A 20,682-nucleotide genomic window follows, 5' to 3' on the forward strand; every position below is an offset into this window, starting at 1 on the left:
GGTTCCACCTTTACACACATGAGATTTTTAGTCAGTTATGGGGATCGCTTTTAATATTTCAACCTTAAGAGGTCTACCTATACACACATTTTTTTAGCCAGTTATGGAGCTTGCTGTTAAGATTTAAGACTTGTTAGGTCTGCCTTTATAAAGAGGATCTATCAAGTTCAACCCCAACCCTAATCTAACCCAAACATGCATTTGTGTGGACTTAATCATTTGAGAAAACCTAAAAATTTTGTTAGTGTTATTAATACTTTCATCTGCCTAAATATACTAGATATACATTGAAATGTGCATTCTAAAATACATTCTGAAGTCTTTATTCAGATTCTGGTCCATTTTCCTTGGTCACAGTCTTAATATTCTTCAATTTGTTCAGTCATATTGGTACATTTTAAAATATTTAAATTCTGCATTTTAGCTAACTATAAAGTACACAGGATTTACAAGTAATAATTGTCTTGAGTCAAAATTTTAAATGGACACATTACAAATGTAGCCAATGAATAAAGGAACTTATTTAATCTAACATTTACGAACAGGAGAAGTGGAGCATAAAAAAAATCACAAACAAATAGTGAACAAATGGTGAAACAGGACCAGCCATGTGTTTCTATCTCTGTTAAGGGAAGCTGTTTCACTCATATTTTCTCCTCATGGTGGTTATTCTCTTTTTGACAAAGTACTTAACAGCTCGGTGCTTGTGGTTCTGCAGCAATGCATCTCTCGCAGTCAAGCTTACCAGGAACCTGATTTGTCAATATATACTTCCTTGAATGTTTATTTACTGCAGCACATTCCTCTGGGGTCCAGCTTCTTTTCACAACTTTTCCGTTACCTAAGGGCATAGGAAGAGCACTTTTTAGTTTACAACTTAATTAGAACAAAATTGCATAAAGAATACATTCACTTTATGTACAATTATCCGACAATATAATTCAAATGAGATATTTTATAACGTCAACTATCTTTGTCAACAGTGATGAGCCTACAATAGACATAAGTAAATCAGTTAATATCTGAGATATTAATCCGGTCATTTAAGTTGCTAGGTGGTCTTCAGTGTCAGCTGTTTTGATATTAACAAAATTAAAAATAGATGCACAAAAGGGTAACATTAGAATGCCCCCAGTTTTGGTGGTGGGGGAAAGAGGTCTCTCATTTTCTTGACTACTTTTAAGCAGTTTTGCATTTGACCAGAATGTCACTGCTGGTAGATGAAGCAATTCCTGGACCCTACAGAGGTTGCACAGGCAGTCAAACTCCACCATGGCAGCACATTGGGATGCACCATTTCTCTGACAAAACCATTAAGAACAGATACAAGTTGTTGCAAAATCAGGGAAAATAAAAAATAAAAATCAGAGAAAAATTTTTTTCTGACAGTGTTTTACATGTATGGGGAATTTGCTTTGATAACGTGCTACACATGGACAAACAAAGATGATAAAAGTAAATTTGGAAATATATAGTGTGTAAAAAATTAAATGCAAGCTGTATAAGAATGGTATCTGCCTTGGTGTGACAATGTGTGAATTTGCATATTCACTAATAGGTTAATCTAGAGCAATTTTTCTTTCTCTCTTTTGAGGTAAATGTGTCATGTATACATTACCGCTATTTAAAAATAGATGTAAACAAACATCTCACATATAATCAAGGTTAGCAATGACCTGTAACTCACATGAGAAAGGATGGGTCAATTTTCATTTTATGACAAAATTCAAAAGTTTAGACCTTACATGTCTAAGAAAAAAAGTCAAGTGGTGTTTAATATATCTTGCTTGGGTCATCTAAATCTTAGTAAGCAGCATATGTGAGGATAATTAGATACTGATACAGTAGTAATAATTGGGCAATTTAAAAGTAACTGTGATAAAGTTATATATTGAAAAGGATTACTCTAAACTCACCTCCCTTTTTGGCAGACTTTTCATTACTTGGGCCACGAGATGCGGAGGTACAAGAGGTCACTTCTATCACTTCTGGGATCAGCCCATCTGAAATGATGATTTTTAAGTACAGAAAAAAAACACAGTATAGCAATATTCTAAAACAAAAATTAACTGCACCTGCATAAGAATGCTTGGTCAAATTTAATATACTCTTGTTTTGAGCGGTCCTTTTGGGAATCATTGTCAGTATCATCACTGTCTGAGTAGTCCACTTTGAGAAACTCCTTTGATAATTGATAGCTCTATGGAGGGAATTAAAAGAAATGTGTTGTTAGTTTCTGCAAGCTACTCTTATATGCTGTATTAATATAAAGACTAGAAATTCTTTGCTCAAAATAATTAAAATTTCTGTCCAATATCTTAACTGGTAGACGACCGGTGCTGTACACATCCTCTGAAATATGCCAAAACCTTATATCACAGGAAATTTTACATATAAAACATGGAAAAGGCTCCAAAATTTACAACAAAGAAGCCACAAGAAACCATATTTCAGAAATCTGTTATGTGTGTGTGAATGATTGGCTTGGTTGGAATAACCATGACAACCTTAGATCCATACGGAGGGCCCCACAAGTAGCCATCAGAAATCTGTTATGTGTGTGTGAATGATTGGCTTGGTTGGACACCCATGGGCGGATGTTTCAACAATCCATCTATAGGTGTGTGTGCCACTGGTTCGTTTGGGCTCTATGAGGAGAACCACTAAAACCGTGTGATCCAATGGTTGGCTGAATGCTGTTTAAGGTACCTTCTGACTAAAGAACAGCTTTCCAACTAAAAGCTGTAAACTAAGAGAACAAGAAAAGGTCTACAAAGTTTATTTCTTACAACAAAGTCGCACTGAATGTTACCTGTTGGCTGGCATCTTGTTTGATGTTATCATCAGGGTCAGAGTCCTGCCAAGTTCTGGCTGGTTCAGGCAGCGCACCATCAACAGGAGCCTGAGAGCCTGTCACCTGGAATTAAAACCACAAATAACTTACCAACATCATACAGACACCACAAATGACAGACTCAAGACCTGTATAGTTAAATCATGTGAAGTTAGTCCCCGAAACCAAACAAGCTTTTCTAACTAAAGTGTTCCAGTCAGTTCTGGATGTCTAATCAGGTCCTATAACAGCATCTTTATGGATGTAGTGGAGCATCCTTCAGCATGACACTTTAGCCGTTTAGCTGTTGAGGATGTGTGGAACTATAGCTGTAATATAATCAGCCTCCATAATGTCCATAACCAAAATATGATCTAAAAACATGAGACAACCTTCGATCCATACGGAGGGCCCCACAAGTAGCCATCAGAAATCTGTTATTATGTGAGTGTGAATGATTGGCTTGGTTGGAATAACCAAGACAACTTTAGATCCATACGGAGGGCCCCACAAGTAGCCATCAGAAATCTGTTATGTGTGTGTGAATGATTGGCTTGGTTGGACACCCATGGGCGCATGTTTCAACAATCCATCTATAGGTGTGTGTGCCACTGGTTCGTTTGGGCTCTATGAGGAGAACCACTAAAACCGTGTGATCCAATGGTTGGCTGAATGCTGTTTAAGGTACCTTCTGACTAAAGAACAGCTTTCCAACTAAAAGCTGTAAATTAAGAGAACAAGAAAAGGTCTACAAAGTTTATTTCTTACAACAAAGTCTAACTGAATGTTACCTGTTGGCTGGCATCTTGTTTGATGTTATCATCAGGGTCAGAGTCCTGCCAAGTTCTGGCTGGTTCAGGCAGCGCACCGTCAACAGGAGCCTGAGAGCCTGTCACCTGGAATTAAAACCACAAATAACTTACCAACATCATACAGACACCACAAATGACAGACTCGAGACCTGTATAGTTAAATCATGTGAAGTTAGTCCCCAAAACCAAACAAGCTTTTCTAACTAAAGTGTTCCAGTCAGTTCTGGATGTCTAATCAGGTCCTATAACAGCATCTTTATGGATGTAGTGGAGCATCCTTGAGCATGACACTTTAGCCGTTTAACTGTTGAGGATGTGTGGAACTATAGCTGTAATATAATCAGCCTCCATAATGTCCATAACCAAAATATGATCTAAAAACATGAGACAACCTTCGATCCATACGGAGGGCCCCACAAGTAGCTATCAGAAATCTGTTATTATGCGTGTGTGAATGATTGGCTTGGTTGGAATAACCAAGACAACTTTAGATCCATACGGAGGGCCCCACAAGTAGCCATCAGAAATCTGTTATGTGTGTGTGAATGATTGGCTTGGTTGGAATAACCAAGACAACTTTCGATCCATACGGAGGGCCCCACAAGTAGCCATCAGAAATCTTTTATGTGTGTGTGAATGATTGGCTTGGTTGGACACCCATGGGCGCATGTTTCAAATATCCATCTATAGGTGTGTGTGCCACTGGTTCGTTTGGGCTCTATGAGGAGAACCACTAAACCCGTGTGATCCAATGGTTGGCTGAATGCTGTTTAAGGTACCTTCTGACTAAAGAACAGCTTTCCAACTAAAAGCTGTAAACTAAGAGAACAAGAAAAGGTCTACAAAGTTTATTTCTTACAACAAAGTCTAACTGAATGTTACCTGTTGGCTGGCATCTTGTTTGATGTTATCATCAGGGTCAGAGTCCTGCCAAGTTCTGGCTGGTTCAGGCAGCGCACCATCAACAGGAGCCTGAGAGCCTGTCACCTGGAATTAAAACCACAAATAACTTACCAACATCATACAGACACCACAAATGACAGACTCAAGACCTGTATAGTTAAATCATGTGAAGTTAGTCCCCAAAACCAAACAAGCTTTTCTAACTAAAGTGTTCCAGTCAGTTCTGGATGTCTAATCAGGTCCTATAACAGCATCTTTATAGATGTAGTGGAGCATCCTTGAGCATGACACTTTAGCCGTTTAACTGTTGAGGATGTGTGGAACTATAGCTGTAATATAATCAGCCTCCATAATGTCCTTAACCAAAATATGATCTAAAAACATGAGACAACCTTTGATCAATACGGAGGGCCCCACAAGTAGCTGTCAGAAATCTGTTATTATGTGTGTGTGAATGATTGGCTTGGTTGGAATAACCAAGACAACTTTAGATCCATACGGAGGGCCCCACAAGTAGCCATGAGGAATCTGTTATTATGTGTGTGTGAATGATTGGCTTGGTTGGAATAACCAAGACAACTTTCGATCCATACGGAGGGCCCCACAAGTAGCCATCAGAAATCTGTTATGTGTGTGTGAATGATTGGCTTGGTTGGACACCCATGGGCGCATGTTTCAACAATCCTTCTATAGGTGTGTGTGCCACTGGTTCGTTTGGGCTCTATGAGGAGAACCACTAAAACCATGTGATCCAATGGTTGGCTGAATGCTGTTTAAGGTACCTTCTGACTAAAGAACAGCTTTCCAACTAAAAGCTGTAAACTAAGAGAACAAGAAAAGGTCTACAAAGTTTATTTCTTACAACAAAGTCTAACTGAATGTTACCTGTTGGCTGGCATCTTGTTTGATGTTATCATCAGGGTCAGAGTCCTGCCAAGTTCTGTCTGGTTCAGGCAGCGCACCGTCAACAGGAGCCTGAGAGCCTGTCACCTGGAATCAAAACCACAAATAACTTACCAACATCATACAGACACCACAAATGACAGACTCAAGACCTGTATAGTTAAATCACGTGAAGTTAGTCCCCAAAACCAAACAAGCTTTTCTAACTAAAGTGTTCCAGTCAGCCCTGATGTCTAATCAGGTCCTATAACAGCATCTTTATGGATGTAGTGGAGCATCCTTCAGCATGACACTTTAGCCGTTTTGCTGTTGAGGATGTGTGGAACTATAGCTGTAATATAATCAGCCTCCATAATGTCCATAACCAAAATATGATCTAAAAACATGAGACAACTTTCGATCCATACGGAGGGCCCCACAAGTAGCCATCAGAAATCCGTTATTGTGTGTGTGTGAATGATTGGCTTGGTTGGAATAACCAAGACAACTTTAGATCCATACGGAGGGCCCCACAAGTAGCCATCAGAAATCTGTTATGTGTGTGCGAATGATTGGCTTGGTTGGACACCCATGGGCGCATGTTTCAACAATCCTTCTATAGGTGTGTGTGCCGCTGGTTCGTTTGGGCTCTATGAGGAGAACCACTAAAACCGTGTGATCCAATGGTTGGCTGAATGCTGTTTAAGGTACCTTCTGACTAAAGAACAGCTTTCCAACTAAAAGCTGTAAACTAATAGAACAAGAAAAGGTCTACAAAGTTTATTTCTTACAACAAAGTCTAACTGAATGTTACCTGTTGGCTGGCATCTTGTTTGATGTTATCATCAGGGTCAGAGTCCTGCCAAGTTCTGACTAGTTCAGGCAGCGCACCGTCAACAGGAGCCTGAGAGCCTGTCACCTGGAATTAAAACCACAAATAACTTACCAACATCATACAGACACCACAAATGACAGACTCAAGACCTGTATAGTTAAATCATGTGAAGTTAGTCCCCAAAACCAAACAAGCTTTTCTAACTAAAGTGTTCCAGTCAGCCCTGATGTCTAATCAGGTCCTATAACAGCATCTTTATGGATGTAGTGGAGCATCCTTCAGCATGACACTTTAGCCGTTTTGCTGTTGAGGATGTGTGGAACTATAGCTGTAATATAATCGGCCTCCATAATGTCCATAACCAAAATATGATCTAAAAACATGAGACAACTTTCGATCCATACGGAGGGCCCCACAAGTGGCCATCAGAAATCTGTTATGTGTGTGCGAATGATTGGCTTGGTTGGACACCCATGGGCGCATGTTTCAACAATCCTTCTATAGGTGTGTGTGCCACTGGTTCGTTTGGGCTCTATGAGGAGAACCACTAAAACCATGTGATCCAATGGTTGGCTGAATGCTGTTTAAGGTACCTTCTGACTAAAGAACAGCTTTCCAACTAAAAGCTGTAAACTAAGAGAACAAGAAAAGGTCTACAAAGTTTATTTCTTACAACAAAGTCTAACTGAATGTTACCTGTTGGCTGGCATCTTGTTTGATGTTATCATCAGGGTCAGAATCCTGCCAAGTTCTGGCTGGTTCAGGCAGAGCACCGTCAACGGGAGCCTGAGAGCCTGTCACCTGGAATTAAAACCACAAATAACTTACCAACATCATACAGACACCACAAATGACAGACTCAAGACCTGTATAGTTAAATCATGTGAAGTTAGTCCCCAAAACCAAACAAGCTTTTCTAACTAAAGTGTTCCAGTCAGACCTGATGTCTAATCAGGTCCTATAACAGCATATTTATGGATGTAGTGGAGCATCCTTCAGCATGACACTTTAGCCGTTTTGCTGTTGAGGATGTGTGGAACTATAGCTGTAATATAATCAGCCTCCATAATGTCCATAACCAAAATATGATCTAAAAACATGAGACAACTTTTGATCCATACGGAGGGCCCCACAAGTAGCCATCAGAAATCTGTTAGTGTGTGTGTGAATGATTGGCTTGGTTGGAATAACCAAGACAACTTTAGATCCATACGGAGGGCCCCACAAGTAGCCATCAGAAATCTGTTATGTGTGTGTGAATGATTGGCTTGGTTGGACACCCATGGGCGCATGTTTCAACAATCCTTCTATAGGTGTGTGTGCCACTGGTTCGTTTGGGCTCTATGAGGAGAACCACTAAAACCATGTGATCCAATGGTTGGCTGAATGCTGTTTAAGGTACCTTCTGACTAAAGAACAGCTTTCCAACTAAAAGCTGTAAACTAAGAGAACAAGAAAAGGTCTACAAAGTTTATTTCTTACAACAAAGTCTAACTGAATGTTACCTGTTGGCTGGCATCTTGTTTGATGTTATCATCAGGGTCAGAGTCCTGCCAAGTTCTGGCTGGTTCAGGCAGAGCACCGTCAACAGGAGCCTGAGAGCCTGTCACCTGGAATTAAAACCACAAATAACTTACCAACATCATACAGACACCACAAATGACAGACTCAAGACCTGTATAGTTAAATCATGTGAAGTTAGTCCCCAAAACCAAACAAGCTTTTCTAACTAAAGTGTTCCAGTCAGACCTGATGTCTAATCAGGTCCTATAACAGCATCTTTATGGATGTAGTGGAGCATCCTTCAGCATGACACTTTAGTCGTTTTGCTGTTGAGGATGTGTGGAACTATAGCTGTAATATAATCAGCCTCCATAATGTCCATAACCAAAATATGATCTAAAAACATGAGACAACTTTCGATCCATACGGAGGGCCCCACAAGTAGCCATCAGAAATCTGTTATTGTGTGTGTGTGAATGATTGTCTTGGTTGGAATAACCAAGACAACTTTAGATCCATACGGAGGGCCCCACAAGTAGCCATCAGAAATCTGTTATGTGTGTGTGAATGATTGGCTTGGTTGGACACCCATGGGCGCATGTTTCAACAATCCTTCTATAGGTGTGTGTGCCACTGGTTCGTTTGGGCTCTATGAGGAGAACCACTAAAACCATGTGATCCAATGGTTGGCTGAATGCTGTTTAAGGTACCTTCTGACTAAAGAACAGCTTTCCAACTAAAAGCTGTAAACTAAGAGAACAAGAAAAGGTCTACAAAGTTTATTTCTTACAACAAAGTCTAACTGAATGTTACCTGTTGGCTGGCATCTTGTTTGATGTTATAATCAGGGCCAGAGTCCTGCCAAGTTCTGTCTGGTTCAGGCAGCGCACCGTCAACAGGAGCCTGAGAGCCTGTCACCTGGAATCAAAACCACAAATAACTTACCAACATCATACTGAGAGTAATTCAAATAAAAGAGACAAAAATCTTCCTTTTTTTAATAACAAATTAATATTCCAACTTGCATACTTGATCTTACTGACTTACTTTTTCACGCCATGGCCATTTAGAATCACCATAGTTGTAATCGATTTCAGTTCCCATTTCTATGTTTTTGATGGCAAAAAGGCACAAATGGGGCTCGTCATTTACTATTTTTTTCATGGTGCAGTTTGGAGACTTGTGGTTGTCATTCACTAATCTTCCAAGAGAGCCATCCTCTGTTGATGCATCAATACTAGGAAAGAAAAAACAGAAATCAAACATTTTGTATCATATAACTAGTTTTTTAGTAAAATAAAAGTTGGCTTACAGAAATAAAAACTTGCAACATTTCAAAAGAAAAGTTGAGAGGGAAACAATGTCTTTTTGAACGTCATAGCACTAAATAAAAAAAATTGTTAATGCCACAATCCTGATGTGTTATTGAAATATTGCTTCTGAGTGACTCACTAATTTAGGGTATTTTATTCCAGTCTCTTTCTAGAGTTCATAATTATTGTATAGAAAATATTTGGATATACATACCACCAGTAATGATTCTGCCATTCAAAGTCAAAGAGAAATGTACTCTCCTTTTCAGAGTACTGCTTGTTTGGCATTTTTCTGCTGACAGAAGTTGTATTCTAAGATGAACTCTCCTTGTTCAAAGTGCTGGGTAGCAAACACGCCTCTTCCTGCAAGGACATTTTATATAAAACCATTGGTTATGAGAAAATAAAGATACACCTTTAACCAAATAATTGTGGTGTTATCTTACAATTTTAATACTAAGTTCTCGCTTAGAAACAGAAATACAACAACCAATCTGAATTTGATTGTTTTTTGTGTTGTTTTATAAAATAAATAAATATATACTTAATGGATAAATGGTCTAAAAATGAGTTTATTACCTTTTTGATCATCAATAAATCTTTCCACTAGTCCAGGTTTGTCCTTTGAGGATTAAATGTAAAAGGCTGCTTCATCAGCAGGCTTTTTTCTTGCTTTCCTTTTGGACATTTCTGGCTCTAAAAAATAATTCAAAACATGGCAGAGAGAACTTTAACAAGCACTCTATATTAATTTTAAAAGATTTGTAATCATCCACTGTATAAAGACTGAAGGAATAAGCCTGGCCTGAGAACTAACAGAACAAGAGTGATTAAAGAAAGAATATTTTTCAGAAAATACTGATATATTAATGAAAATGTTTGTCGGTTTGAAGCTGAGCTTTGTTACTTTTAACTAGTCACAGTTCCAACCAGGTGCTGCATCCAAAGAAAAGTTATTTCAATAGTTTTACCAGTATAACTCGTTATACTTTTCAGGAGCTACCAACTCGTTTTTATTATGTTTGTGTTTGAAAAGTGAACGTAGCATCCTGATTAGCGGTAGCTAATTAGCCAATAAACTAGTTTCCGGATAGTTTTATTTGCGTCAGAATGCTTGTGTTATTTAAAGAAAGCATTCTTACATGATAGAAAACCACCGAGAAATACAGAAGACATGCAGATATATCATAACACTGAGCACACACGTGTTTGACGAGTTTTGAAGTGGTTTCGGCAATTACGGCCAGAGTCCGGTTCTGGGCTTAGCAATTATGAAACATTAGCACATCGAAATCATCCTGAATATAGCACGGAGCAATTATACATTCTGTCGTTCTCTTTTACACCATTGTTTTTAAAACCACTGCAAGCTAAGATGAATAACAAGTTAAAAAGCCGGACTGTCTGAGGGGAAAACGTTACGCCATCCGAGTGACAATATACCGAATCCGAAGCCATAATCATTGCATATAAACCCCTCGGGGTCTGGACAAAAAGCATTTCTACATCAGTTTCTTGTACTTAGTATTTACATGCAGTTGATTTACTCACCGTGTATGTTGTGTTTCGTTATGAGCAGCGTGTCTTCGTCGCGGAGCAGTCTCAGTCTGGCGGCGTCACACGTGGCGAAGTGACGTTAAGCTGGTGGTTTTAGCCGCATGAAGCTAACACATGCAATACCTGCTGATTTAACTAATATGTAAACTGATGGTAAAGAATAAATTACTATTTATTTATACCTTTATTTTTATGTTTAGAACATGAAAAATGCACGAGATGCTGATTTAACTAATATGTAAACTGATGGTAAAGAATAAATTACTATTTATTTATACCTTTATTTTTATGTTTAGAACATGAAAAATGCACGAGACAGTTTTTAAAATAAGCCTAATAGAATGAGCGTATTTTTATAAAGCAAGTGTAATGAATATTAAATAACGTAGATAAATTGCAATTGTAATGCAGGAATTTTATGTTTACAGTATTATTTTAGCTGCTATGGTTACTAAAATAATAATTACCTGGTTTAAATCTACAGGAAATAGCATTTTATTTTCTTAATCAACACTCGGATCACAAGGTGCCCTGATTGGTTGAATCACACACACTTCCGGTAGTGTGTATACTTGCAATACCACTTGCCATGGTCGGGGGGCCGCTACTGAGCACACACACTTCACACACACAATTCTCAACATTGCGACCATGAGGGGTAAGTGAAAAAAATTCGTGAGGCATGTTGTTAGAGCATTTCAAGCTGTTTTAGAGTGGTTTCCCGAGTGGGGTCCATGATTTTGGACCCCACAACGACACAGGGCCCCACTTTGTTGGTGGGCTCCCTGTCTTCGGACCCCCCATACTAATAAAAACAAGTACACACACACACACACACACACACACACACACACGCACACACACACACATACTCGCAGGTTTGTGTTTGCACACCACTATGACCTGAACTAATGCGTATGTTTAATTCTGCCGTCCAAGTTGGGTCACTTGCGATGAGTGAACATAAAGTCCATGGGACCTGGGGAAATAAGCAACTACTGGCAGCCTCTCTTTTCTAGGAATGTGACTGAAGAGTTGGCCGTCCGTTGGGTAAACGTTGAGTCCGTTGAGGCAAAGTGGCGGCAGCTGCGCGAGCCACGCTCAACTCTGAGGGGCCTCAGGGCAACTGATTATTTTTGCAAACATTACACAAGAGGTGAAACAAAGCTGTCAATTGCGCTGAGGGCCAGTGAGGCCTTCCTATTGGCCCTCAGCAGTTTGGAAAGCGCAGAGATGGAAATTAGTATTTGATCTCTGAACCGTTTTGCCACGGTGACAGTCCCATTTCAATTTAAATTTTTTTCTAAGCAAATAAGGTTAAGCAAAGGAAGGCCAACAACGTGTGTTTGAAAGTACGTCGGATGCTAAACGGCTGCGCGGCTGCGACCTCTTGCCTTGACCCAGCAGCCGCCGCCCACTTTGAGCTCGTTCACATGCTGGCTGGCAGCACATGGCCGCATCATGTCCAACACCCACATTCGCCAGATGTGACCCCGATAGAGACTTAACAAAAACAAATCAATAATGCGCCCAGCAGCGGAGGAGGAGGCGACGGCAGCGAGAAAACGACAACAAGGTCATGGCCGAGTGTACGCGTGCATCCTCGCAGAGAATTAATGCTTTTGGACTTGAGATGGCGGGTTAAGCGCCGTTCATGTCCTTTTCTTTGCCAAACAGGAAATGGGAGCAATTTGCCTCAAAGCGGTTGTTGTTAATGCCCGCCACTAAAGATTTGGCTTTGTCTCATGATCAGTCAAGTTCTTTGTTCTTATTCTTTCTTTATTTCTTTATTATGCAAGGAAGACCAAAGATTCGAGGAGGTCAAATTACTCAAAATATAATGGCCAGAACTGCCAGCCACAGCGAGCGTTTTTGGCCAAAGCGCATTGTTTGGGCAAAATGCGATCCACTACAGCGGGGCTTTGCTGACCTTTTGGAAACTGAGAGCTTCTTCTTGCATACAAGTTACTCGTGTTCATGAAAACGTTGTCAAATCGACATGAAGCCAAAGACCCGGTAGAAAGATAGCGGCCCACCGACTAAATATTGCCTGTGACATATTTTGCAAACACGGCAGAGCAGACGCACGCTGTCCGTCGGACAGCCAAGAGTCAAAGTCCCGTTCCAACAAGCGAGAGCACCGGCCAGCGGAGCGACCAAATTAGGCCATGACGGCAGTGGCCGAGCGGCAGCCGAGCTTACGTGGTTGTTACATATGACGACGGGGAAGCCATTGATCACCAACACGCACCCTGTATCGCCTCAATGTGACAGCACAAGTGTTTGTCTCTCATTCAATTCTCTGCTGCTCTTGCTATGAATTTACCAGGACATATCTTAAGTGACATTTATTTTAGTCGTGGGGGGGGGGGGGGGCATTTTAAACTCCAAAGTCCACGTGTACTATGGTGGGTTGTTTTTTTATTTGTGGAAAAAAACGGCTTTGGAGGGGGCTCTGTGCCTTTGCACGTTCACTTGACAAAAATGGTTTTGCATGTTCGCTTTAGTGGCCATTCATTTCATGAACATCTGATGGAAAACAAAGCTTTGCCATTCATAGACTATTTCAACTTGTTTTTTTATAGTTATCATGGTGAATGGGCTTGACTTGATCCCCCTACACGTGTTCAGTGTTGTGTCATTAACAAGTGCCAATGCAAATTGTCCGATAATACATGCATACAATACATAATACAATGTCTTGTATTCTCGTGCTCAGCAACATTTCCCGCGTTCACTCAAGGTGAGTGAGTGTCGCGTATGTTTTACTCACACAAAGAGCGTATGTTTTACTCACACAAACAAAGAGCTTCTTTGCAAACAATTGAATTCAAACCACATCGCTTTAGTTGAGTGTCCCTCACTTGAAAAAGTCCAAGGTAAATGAAACAATGTGAAAATGAATAGGTGGCTCACAAAAGTTTGTTTGAGCCAAAAAGTGGGAAATCATTTTCAGCTGAAGCACATCTGCAGTGCTGAAACACACACACACACACACACACACACACACACACACACACAGCAAGCAGCTGAATAGAACGAGGCCAAAAACTTAATGACAAAAGTTGATTCGCTCCACAAACGCTACGTCGACCATTCAAAACATTCAGTCGGCAGCAACATTGAAAGTTTGCAAAAACAAACGAACCAAAGCAGCAGCCCGAAACGCCAAAAGCATCACAGCCACGTGCAAACACTCGATGTCTTCTGGAAAAAGATGAACTGTAAAACCAAGATAGCACTCTCGCCGCCAAATTGCTCAGAGTTTATCCTCAAAACGTGTGCCCATATTTTCTGCCGGATAAATTTGCTGGGTGGTTTTGATTCCACAATGCAGCAAAAGTTTAAATCTGCCAAAGCGCCAACACGCGCATGTCGCCACCACTTGCAAAGTACACCAGGTGCAAACCACACCAGGCGGGCCGCGATTGGTTTTCAAAAATAACGTGATGCTTGAGCACCAAAGTTTGCCCACCTCCGCGAGCAACCTGCCGGCAAGATTTCACGAGATTTCAAGACAGTGGAAAGTGGGTCATGCAAATACCATTGAAGCAGATATCAAAAAACAGTTGAATTTAGCATCAGATCTGGTCAAATTTGAACTTTCATCCAAATGACATGGGCATGACTTCGAGGGGGAAATGGAAGTTAATATATCTGATTGTTTCGTTTGAATAAGCCAAGAGTGATCTTTTGGAGTGACTGCGTGTCTTGGAGGGGAAGCAGCATAAATTCATCCAGTCGTGGATGTCGTTTGCTTGTTAGTGACAAATGGAAACCGCACCAACGTGACACAGTATCACAAGGACATGTTGCAACACACCCTAATCATCCTGCTTACCGGACTCTAGTGGCAGCCAACGGCTGCCCCACTCCCTGTGCTCATATCTGAGCCATCGTGTCATATAGTATGCTGCACGGACGGTGACGACGTCCCGCATTATTCATCGGGGCTTTGTCTTTCTTGATCGAATATGAAAGGAAAAAATCCATACTCATTAGGCCCGTTGGCACTCACACAACTCGGCCGGGGAAGGATGTTTTGAGACACAAGTGCCATTCTTCTTGTGTCACATTATTCTTCTTTTGATGAGGCTGCTCCTCCGTCAAGACGAGGATCACGAGAAAAGCCAAAGAAAAAGCAAAACTCATCCCCTCTAAACTTCATTCTGCACATACATGATGACAACGTGGCAACTGGAGTTGATCCGATGCCCTTCGGCGCCAGAGGTAATCAGCCAATGCTTCCGACGGCTCGTTCCTCCGTACGGGCCATTAGGGAAGCGGACAGATGCTATCTGAGGTCTCGCTACCATACCGTCGCACATTTTCAAGCCTTTGTTTAGAATGTTCAAACAAACCACAGCTGAGAATTGTTGGCGGGGGATAGGTCTCGACTACACGCATCTGTCCGCCCTCAAAGACCAGAACCAAATGAAATTTGAAACGTTTTGGCCAAAAATGTTTCCACGTTCAAGGTGTTTTTTTGCAGAAGCGTTTCAGATTTGGTCCGTTCTACCGCTTCACACTCTTGCCGGGATGGAAATGGGACGGCTCCGGCTGACAATGGCCTGTTGAGTAGAGAGCAGCTGAGCAGCCGGCGAAGCTTCCTTCAATGTGGCTGTAGCACGCTTCCTCCTTCCACTTACGTGACACTGGCAATGTATGCTGTGTGTGTGTCCAGGTTGTGCGGCCGGCCTAGATAAGCCCCCTCCTCCAATGAGGTGAATTTGCCACCCCCTTTGAAAACGGCATGTCGCGGCTCTTCCTGCTTTCCACAATACTCCTGGTCCCCAGCAGCGTCCAGGTGGGTCAACGGACCCGGAGTCATAGCCGAGATTGCCAGCTGTTGATTTCAACCATGTTAACCTTTTTGCGTGCAACTAAGCTGCATCACAGCGAGAAGGCTTTCTTGCTTTTGTGGTCGCTAATAGAATTTCATTTTGGTGACTATAAAAGCGCAAAGGCTCTCTCAACGGTATGGCATATGTGCTCATCACTTGACCCCCCTCCTCCCGCCATATAGATGTCTCCCCCCGTCATCATGGATAAGCTGCACGAGAGCTGGAAGTTGTACATGGACGAGTGTGAGCACAACAACAGCCAAGCCCCGCCGAGCACCGGTGAGCAATCACAAGAAAATATCGCCATCGTACTGTCAGCTATGTGTGCCGACAGCCACGGCCATCTGGGCTATCTCGCATCTTTGTTATTCTCGCCTGTAGTGCCAGTGTGCAACAGAACCTTTGACAAGTACGCCTGCTGGCCCGACGGAGTGCCCAACACGACGGTGGGCGTATCGTGCCCGTGGTATCTGCCCTGGTACCACAAAGGTACGAGCGACGGCAATGTGGCGAAACCAGCCGGAGTACTTTGAACTAAGTGTATGCTTTGGGATCGCAGTTCAGCACGGTTCGGTGTACCAGGAGTGTGGCGCTAACGGCCGCTGGCTAACGACGAAGAACACCAGCGAGTGCGACTCCAACGGGCCCACTCAGGTAAGTGCAAGCTTGGCGGCATGGCCGCCAGCGCTCATTTTGAATCCTTCTACTTCGGTCAGTGTCAGACCAAAACAAATGAAAAGAATGACAAAAACTGACATGATTGTGTCGCTATTTGCAGCAGTACTACGGGCAGATCCAGATTATGTACACCGTGGGCTACTCGCTCTCACTGGTGGCTCTGGTTTTGGCTTTGAGCATTCTCATCTTCTTCAGGTAATGTTCAGCCACCCTGATTAGGGTGAGCGAAAACGAATGACAGATGGACGGATGTAAAGTAGAACAAGTCCATCGATGTGACCCGACAGGAAGCTACACTGCATGAGGAATAACATCCACATGAACCTGTTTGCATCCTTCATTCTGAGAGCCGTGTCCATCCTCATCAAAGACGCGCTGATGGAGGCCAACATCACGTCGCAGGACCTGAGCCAGGAGCAGGAGCAGGGCTTCTCCCGGGCCTCGGCATCACTCGCAGACCTGCTGCTCAACAATGAGGTCAGTCCCAACAATCTTCACGAGCGGCCTCTGAAATCACCAAGGGCGTGCCAAGCTCCGGTGTGCAGTTGTCTCTGCTGTGACAATTGCTGGCGATTTAACGCCACTGCACTCTGACTCTCGCCCAGCAGATAACGGTCAGTTGTCGCGTGGCTGCCGTCATGATGCAGTACAGCATCTTGGCCAACAGTTACTGGCTCCTGGTGGAAGGCATCTACCTCCACAACCTGCTGGTCATTGCTGTCTTTACAGAGAGGAATTACTTCCAGATATACCTGTGCATTGGCTGGGGTAAGCTGAACCCAAACCGGAGAAGTCTGACGCGTAATCGTGCTCAAAATCATGTCGCAATCATTTCTTTTCAGGTACACCGTTGTTATTCCTCGTTCCCTGGGTGATTGCTAAGTACCTCTATGAGAATCACGAGTAAGTTTCAGCGCATTGTCGTTTGTGCTTTGTGGTCTGTTGAAGCGACACTACAATAGATTCCTAGAAAGGAAAAGAAAAGTCAAGCAAAGTCAAACAAGCCAAGGTAAAGCTTCATCCATCCATCCATCCATTTTCAGAATTGCCTTATCCTCACCTCGTTCAGATAAATTAAATTGGATTTAAGAGCAGAGAACTCAAAAGCTCAAAACTCAACTCAATTATGATCTTTGCAGCTAAGCATTCAAAACGACCCCAACTAAAGACAATCCCAACAAGACCAAGATAAAGGAATCAAACAAAAACAGATTCGGCTCATTTTAATGGCACAAAGATGAGTTGACTATGCAAAGCTAACTTCAACTAAGCCAAACAAAGAGGTTTCAATCAAACAATGAATCCCTCTGTCAAAACTACGATAAACTAAAGTCAAATCAAACTTAGCAAGGTTTCGGCCACTCAGTGGGCTATCTTTGAGAAGCTCAACTAAATCTGTAAAATCAATCATTTCAACTTGAATGGAAAGAGTGCCGCAGTCGTAAGTTTAGCTCAGATGATGGGGAATAACAAGCAAAGCACTAACAGGATGGCAGGCGGGCAGATTGCCTTGCTCCCAAACAAAGTCAATGTTGACGATAAATTTAACGCCTCATTAGAGCGCTCTACACGCTCTGTCACGAGCAGCCAAATATGGCAATTATGTGAAAGCGCTTTGGGAGGCATGGCAGGCACCTCATTCAGAGCTCACGCAACATTTAGGCGAGCGAACAAGCGCCGCATGAGCGCTGATCATGCTGTGGCTCTTTTCCAGGTGCTGGGGCCAGAATATCAACATGAACTACTGGTGGATCATCCGTTCGCCCATACTGCTGGCGGTTGTGGTAATTCTCGTGCGCAACCTCCAAAGTCAAGCGCAGCCATGAAACACATCTTGCATTTCCACCAGTGCTTGGAAGACGACAAATTGGAAACAAAGAATTTGCGCATTGCAATGAAAAGTGTGCCATAGCAACAAGGAAACCATTTGTCCAAACTGATCAATCACATTTTGCGTATCTTCAGTGCTCCCCTTCGACAATCAACAACGTGCCATAAATACAGAGTGTCCAAAAATTTTGATTTTTTTCAAAGAGTTGTAGTGGAAAATCCCGACGACGATTCCTTCAAGTTTGCCCTCGGGAGAAAAAACAGACTCCGACCACACCTTAGCTCAGAATTTTTCCTCAAAGGTCATCTGCGAGCGTTTATGTAAGTGCCATTTGTCACGACTCTCATGTCAGGTCCGTCAGAGACACGCACACGTGCGCACACACGTCTCGCTATTTTTCCACGCATTAATCGTGTCGTTAAGTGGGCTATACCGCACAGGAATCCCTGTGTTTGCGTTGACGCGGCGACCACCGGCCCAGCTCCCATTTCAGTGCTTCCCCCTTGATCCCAATCCCGTCGTGCGTTACCGGAGACCGATGCCTTATGTTTGTTTGATCAATGACTCCATAGGCAGCACTGCACAGAAACGGTCGAAGCCGCGGTATGTGTGGAGCTAACAAGTTACTCTACGCAGTAAACAGGTCACATCGCAAGAAATTAGAGCGCGTGCGCAAATGACGCTTGACTTTGTGACAGTGCAGCAGGGACATTTGCAGAAAGAAACATGCAGCATAAAGTGTTCCTCGCGCACTGTGGGTATCTCGCGCAGATCAACTTCCTGATCTTCATTCACATCATCCAAATCCTGGTGTCCAAACTGAGAGCGCATCAAATGAGATACAGCGACTACAAGTTCAGGTGAGCACCAATTGGAAGGCACTTTGGAAAAGCTTGCACGTGACCGTGTGGTGCTCCTCCATCGCAGGTTGGCCAAGTCGACGCTCACCCTCATCCCTCTGCTGGGCATCCATCAGGTGGTTTTTATTTACGTCACGGACGAGGCCACAGAGACTGCCATCGGTTTGCGTCTCACCAAGCTGGTCATTGACCTCTTCTTATCCTCATTCCAGGTACGCTAGCACCTCAGAGTGGGGAGTGGGTTATGGTTAGGCCAAAATCCTGACCAGATGTGGATGGATCTCAAGTTGACATTTCATTGATGAATGTCCGTGTTGTCTCTCTAGGGCCTCCTGGTGGCTATTTTGTACTGCTTTGTCAACAAAGAAGTGAGTTATCCCCGCTCCGTCCTCGACGCGTCCCGTTTTGGCACCCTGGCTAACGCGCACGTACGCAGGTTCAGTCGGAGGTCACCAAGAAGTGGAAGCGCTGGAAACTGGGCCGAAACATTGAGGAGGAATACCGCCATACGTACAGCAACACGGCCAACACCAAGACGGCCATCCTGCTCAACCATGTGGCCCAGCGGCCACCCCAGCTCAACCATGTGGCCCAGCGGCCACCCCAGCTCACCGAAGCTTGCGCCAAGCCGCCCACGCCCGTCTGCAACCCCGAAGAGTGGCACGCCCTGGTGGCCAACGGCAAAGCGGCGGCAGGCCAGCACCAGGCCGCGCTCATCCCAGTGGAGGATGTGGGCCTTGTGGACAATTATAAGAGCGAGCAGCCCAAGAGCGGCCACTGAAGCAAAGCGGGCAGACGCAAGCACACTGAGCACGGCGCGCCCAGCCACGACAAAGAATAGCATGACCACACCGCTGAAACCTCACACGACCACTCGTCAATGGAGCCACCACTTTTGTTTGGAGTAGGCAAACGTGAAAACACACAAAACGACCGACTTCACTCAAAATTCCTTCAAATGCGCCCTTGCAAGTGTTTGACTTCCTGTATCATCCAACCAGGGTATGAGCCAAAGTCTTATTTAAGGCCACTGTGATCAAGTTGAAGACCTCGCCTTTAGTAATGTGAACACGGGGCAGGCCATGCCCACCCAATCATTTATTGATATTGTGGAATTAACACCAAGATCTACTTGAGATATACTAATAAAATAATTCACGAGGCTTCTTTAAGGTCTTTTGAACTGTTTCAAGGATAATTGAGGAAAACATAAATCCAGATGAGGACTTTTTTTAAGGATCCTCAGACACCCAAATGACAGATACCTTAACGCTCTCGCAAATGTAAAATCCCCCCCAAAAAACCTTCACGATGTCGTATGCTCTGTTCATTTTCAAAATCAATGTTTTTTTAAGATACGGCTAAGAAGGCAAAACCCTCCAAAAGGGTGTCAAACAAGGAGTACAAACACGTACAAACACCTAGCATTGCAATGTCAAATGTGTGATGCAACCACCAAATGGGCTAACATGGCAAGGATCATTCAGAAACATATTTCTTAAGGATCCACAGACACCCTGTCTAATGCTGAAAATGTTGAACTGCCTTGGAATCGAAAATCTTTCAAAACATCTTCAAATGACGAACATGTAGCCACCTAGCATTGCAATAATGTGTCATTAGGACACAAGGAGGAATACGGGGTTTTCTTGAGGATCCACTGACACCCTTGTCTTGTGCTAGAACAGTGGTTCTTAACCTTGTTGAAGGTACCGAACCCCATCAGTTTCATATGCGCATTCACCGAACCCCTCTTTGGTGGAAAAAAAAAATCGAATTCAAGACATAGATGTTTTTTACTGGTGCACCAAATGAGCCGTGCATGAACGTC

The 20,682-nt window shown here is 42.9% G+C and overlaps 1 protein-coding gene and 2 long non-coding RNA genes across 5 annotated transcripts in view; 1 reads left to right on the forward strand and 2 right to left on the reverse strand.

The window, feature by feature from the left end:
* The window catches only part of gcgra (glucagon receptor a), a 33,979-nt gene extending 13,965 nt beyond the window's left edge, over positions 1 to 20,014 (forward strand). Inside the window, exons 1-14 of one of the 3 annotated variants that reach the window (XM_049744755.2) lie at positions 14,589 to 14,868; positions 15,323 to 15,445; positions 15,665 to 15,761; positions 15,864 to 15,971; positions 16,042 to 16,136; positions 16,261 to 16,355; positions 16,448 to 16,637; positions 16,766 to 16,928; positions 17,003 to 17,063; positions 17,875 to 17,944; positions 18,763 to 18,851; positions 18,919 to 19,063; positions 19,178 to 19,219; positions 19,288 to 20,014. In XM_049744755.2, coding sequence (XP_049600712.1) covers positions 15,392 to 15,445; positions 15,665 to 15,761; positions 15,864 to 15,971; positions 16,042 to 16,136; positions 16,261 to 16,355; positions 16,448 to 16,637; positions 16,766 to 16,928; positions 17,003 to 17,063; positions 17,875 to 17,944; positions 18,763 to 18,851; positions 18,919 to 19,063; positions 19,178 to 19,219; positions 19,288 to 19,632 — 1,554 coding nt within the window. In that variant the 5' untranslated portion in view covers positions 14,589 to 14,868; positions 15,323 to 15,391 and the 3' untranslated portion in view covers positions 19,633 to 20,014. Of the gene's footprint in view, positions 1 to 14,588; positions 14,869 to 15,322; positions 15,446 to 15,664; positions 15,762 to 15,863; positions 15,972 to 16,041; positions 16,137 to 16,260; positions 16,356 to 16,447; positions 16,638 to 16,765; positions 16,929 to 17,002; positions 17,064 to 17,874; positions 17,945 to 18,762; positions 18,852 to 18,918; positions 19,064 to 19,177; positions 19,220 to 19,287 lie in introns of those variants that run through there. The other 2 variants (XM_049744754.1, XM_068653440.1) reach the window with 2 other exon arrangements.
* On the reverse strand, positions 308 to 5,533 carry LOC125983500 (uncharacterized). The gene is made up of 7 exons (XR_011088401.1): positions 5,434 to 5,533; positions 4,528 to 4,632; positions 3,625 to 3,729; positions 2,813 to 2,917; positions 2,109 to 2,200; positions 1,917 to 2,003; positions 308 to 841 (listed from the first exon to the last, which is right to left on the reverse strand). It is a non-coding gene; the product is annotated as an uncharacterized lncRNA (long non-coding RNA).
* LOC137841061 (uncharacterized) lies at positions 6,963 to 11,486 on the reverse strand. Its single transcript, XR_011088402.1, has 6 exons — positions 10,633 to 11,486; positions 9,661 to 9,777; positions 9,296 to 9,444; positions 8,582 to 9,005; positions 7,771 to 7,875; positions 6,963 to 7,066 (listed from the first exon to the last, which is right to left on the reverse strand). It is a non-coding gene; the product is annotated as an uncharacterized lncRNA (long non-coding RNA).
* Positions 20,015 to 20,682: the final 668 nt, after the last annotated feature.

This window comes from Syngnathus scovelli, chromosome 16 (genome assembly GCF_024217435.2).
Source record: "Syngnathus scovelli strain Florida chromosome 16, RoL_Ssco_1.2, whole genome shotgun sequence".
Classification (NCBI taxonomy): domain Eukaryota; kingdom Metazoa; phylum Chordata; class Actinopteri; order Syngnathiformes; family Syngnathidae; genus Syngnathus; species Syngnathus scovelli.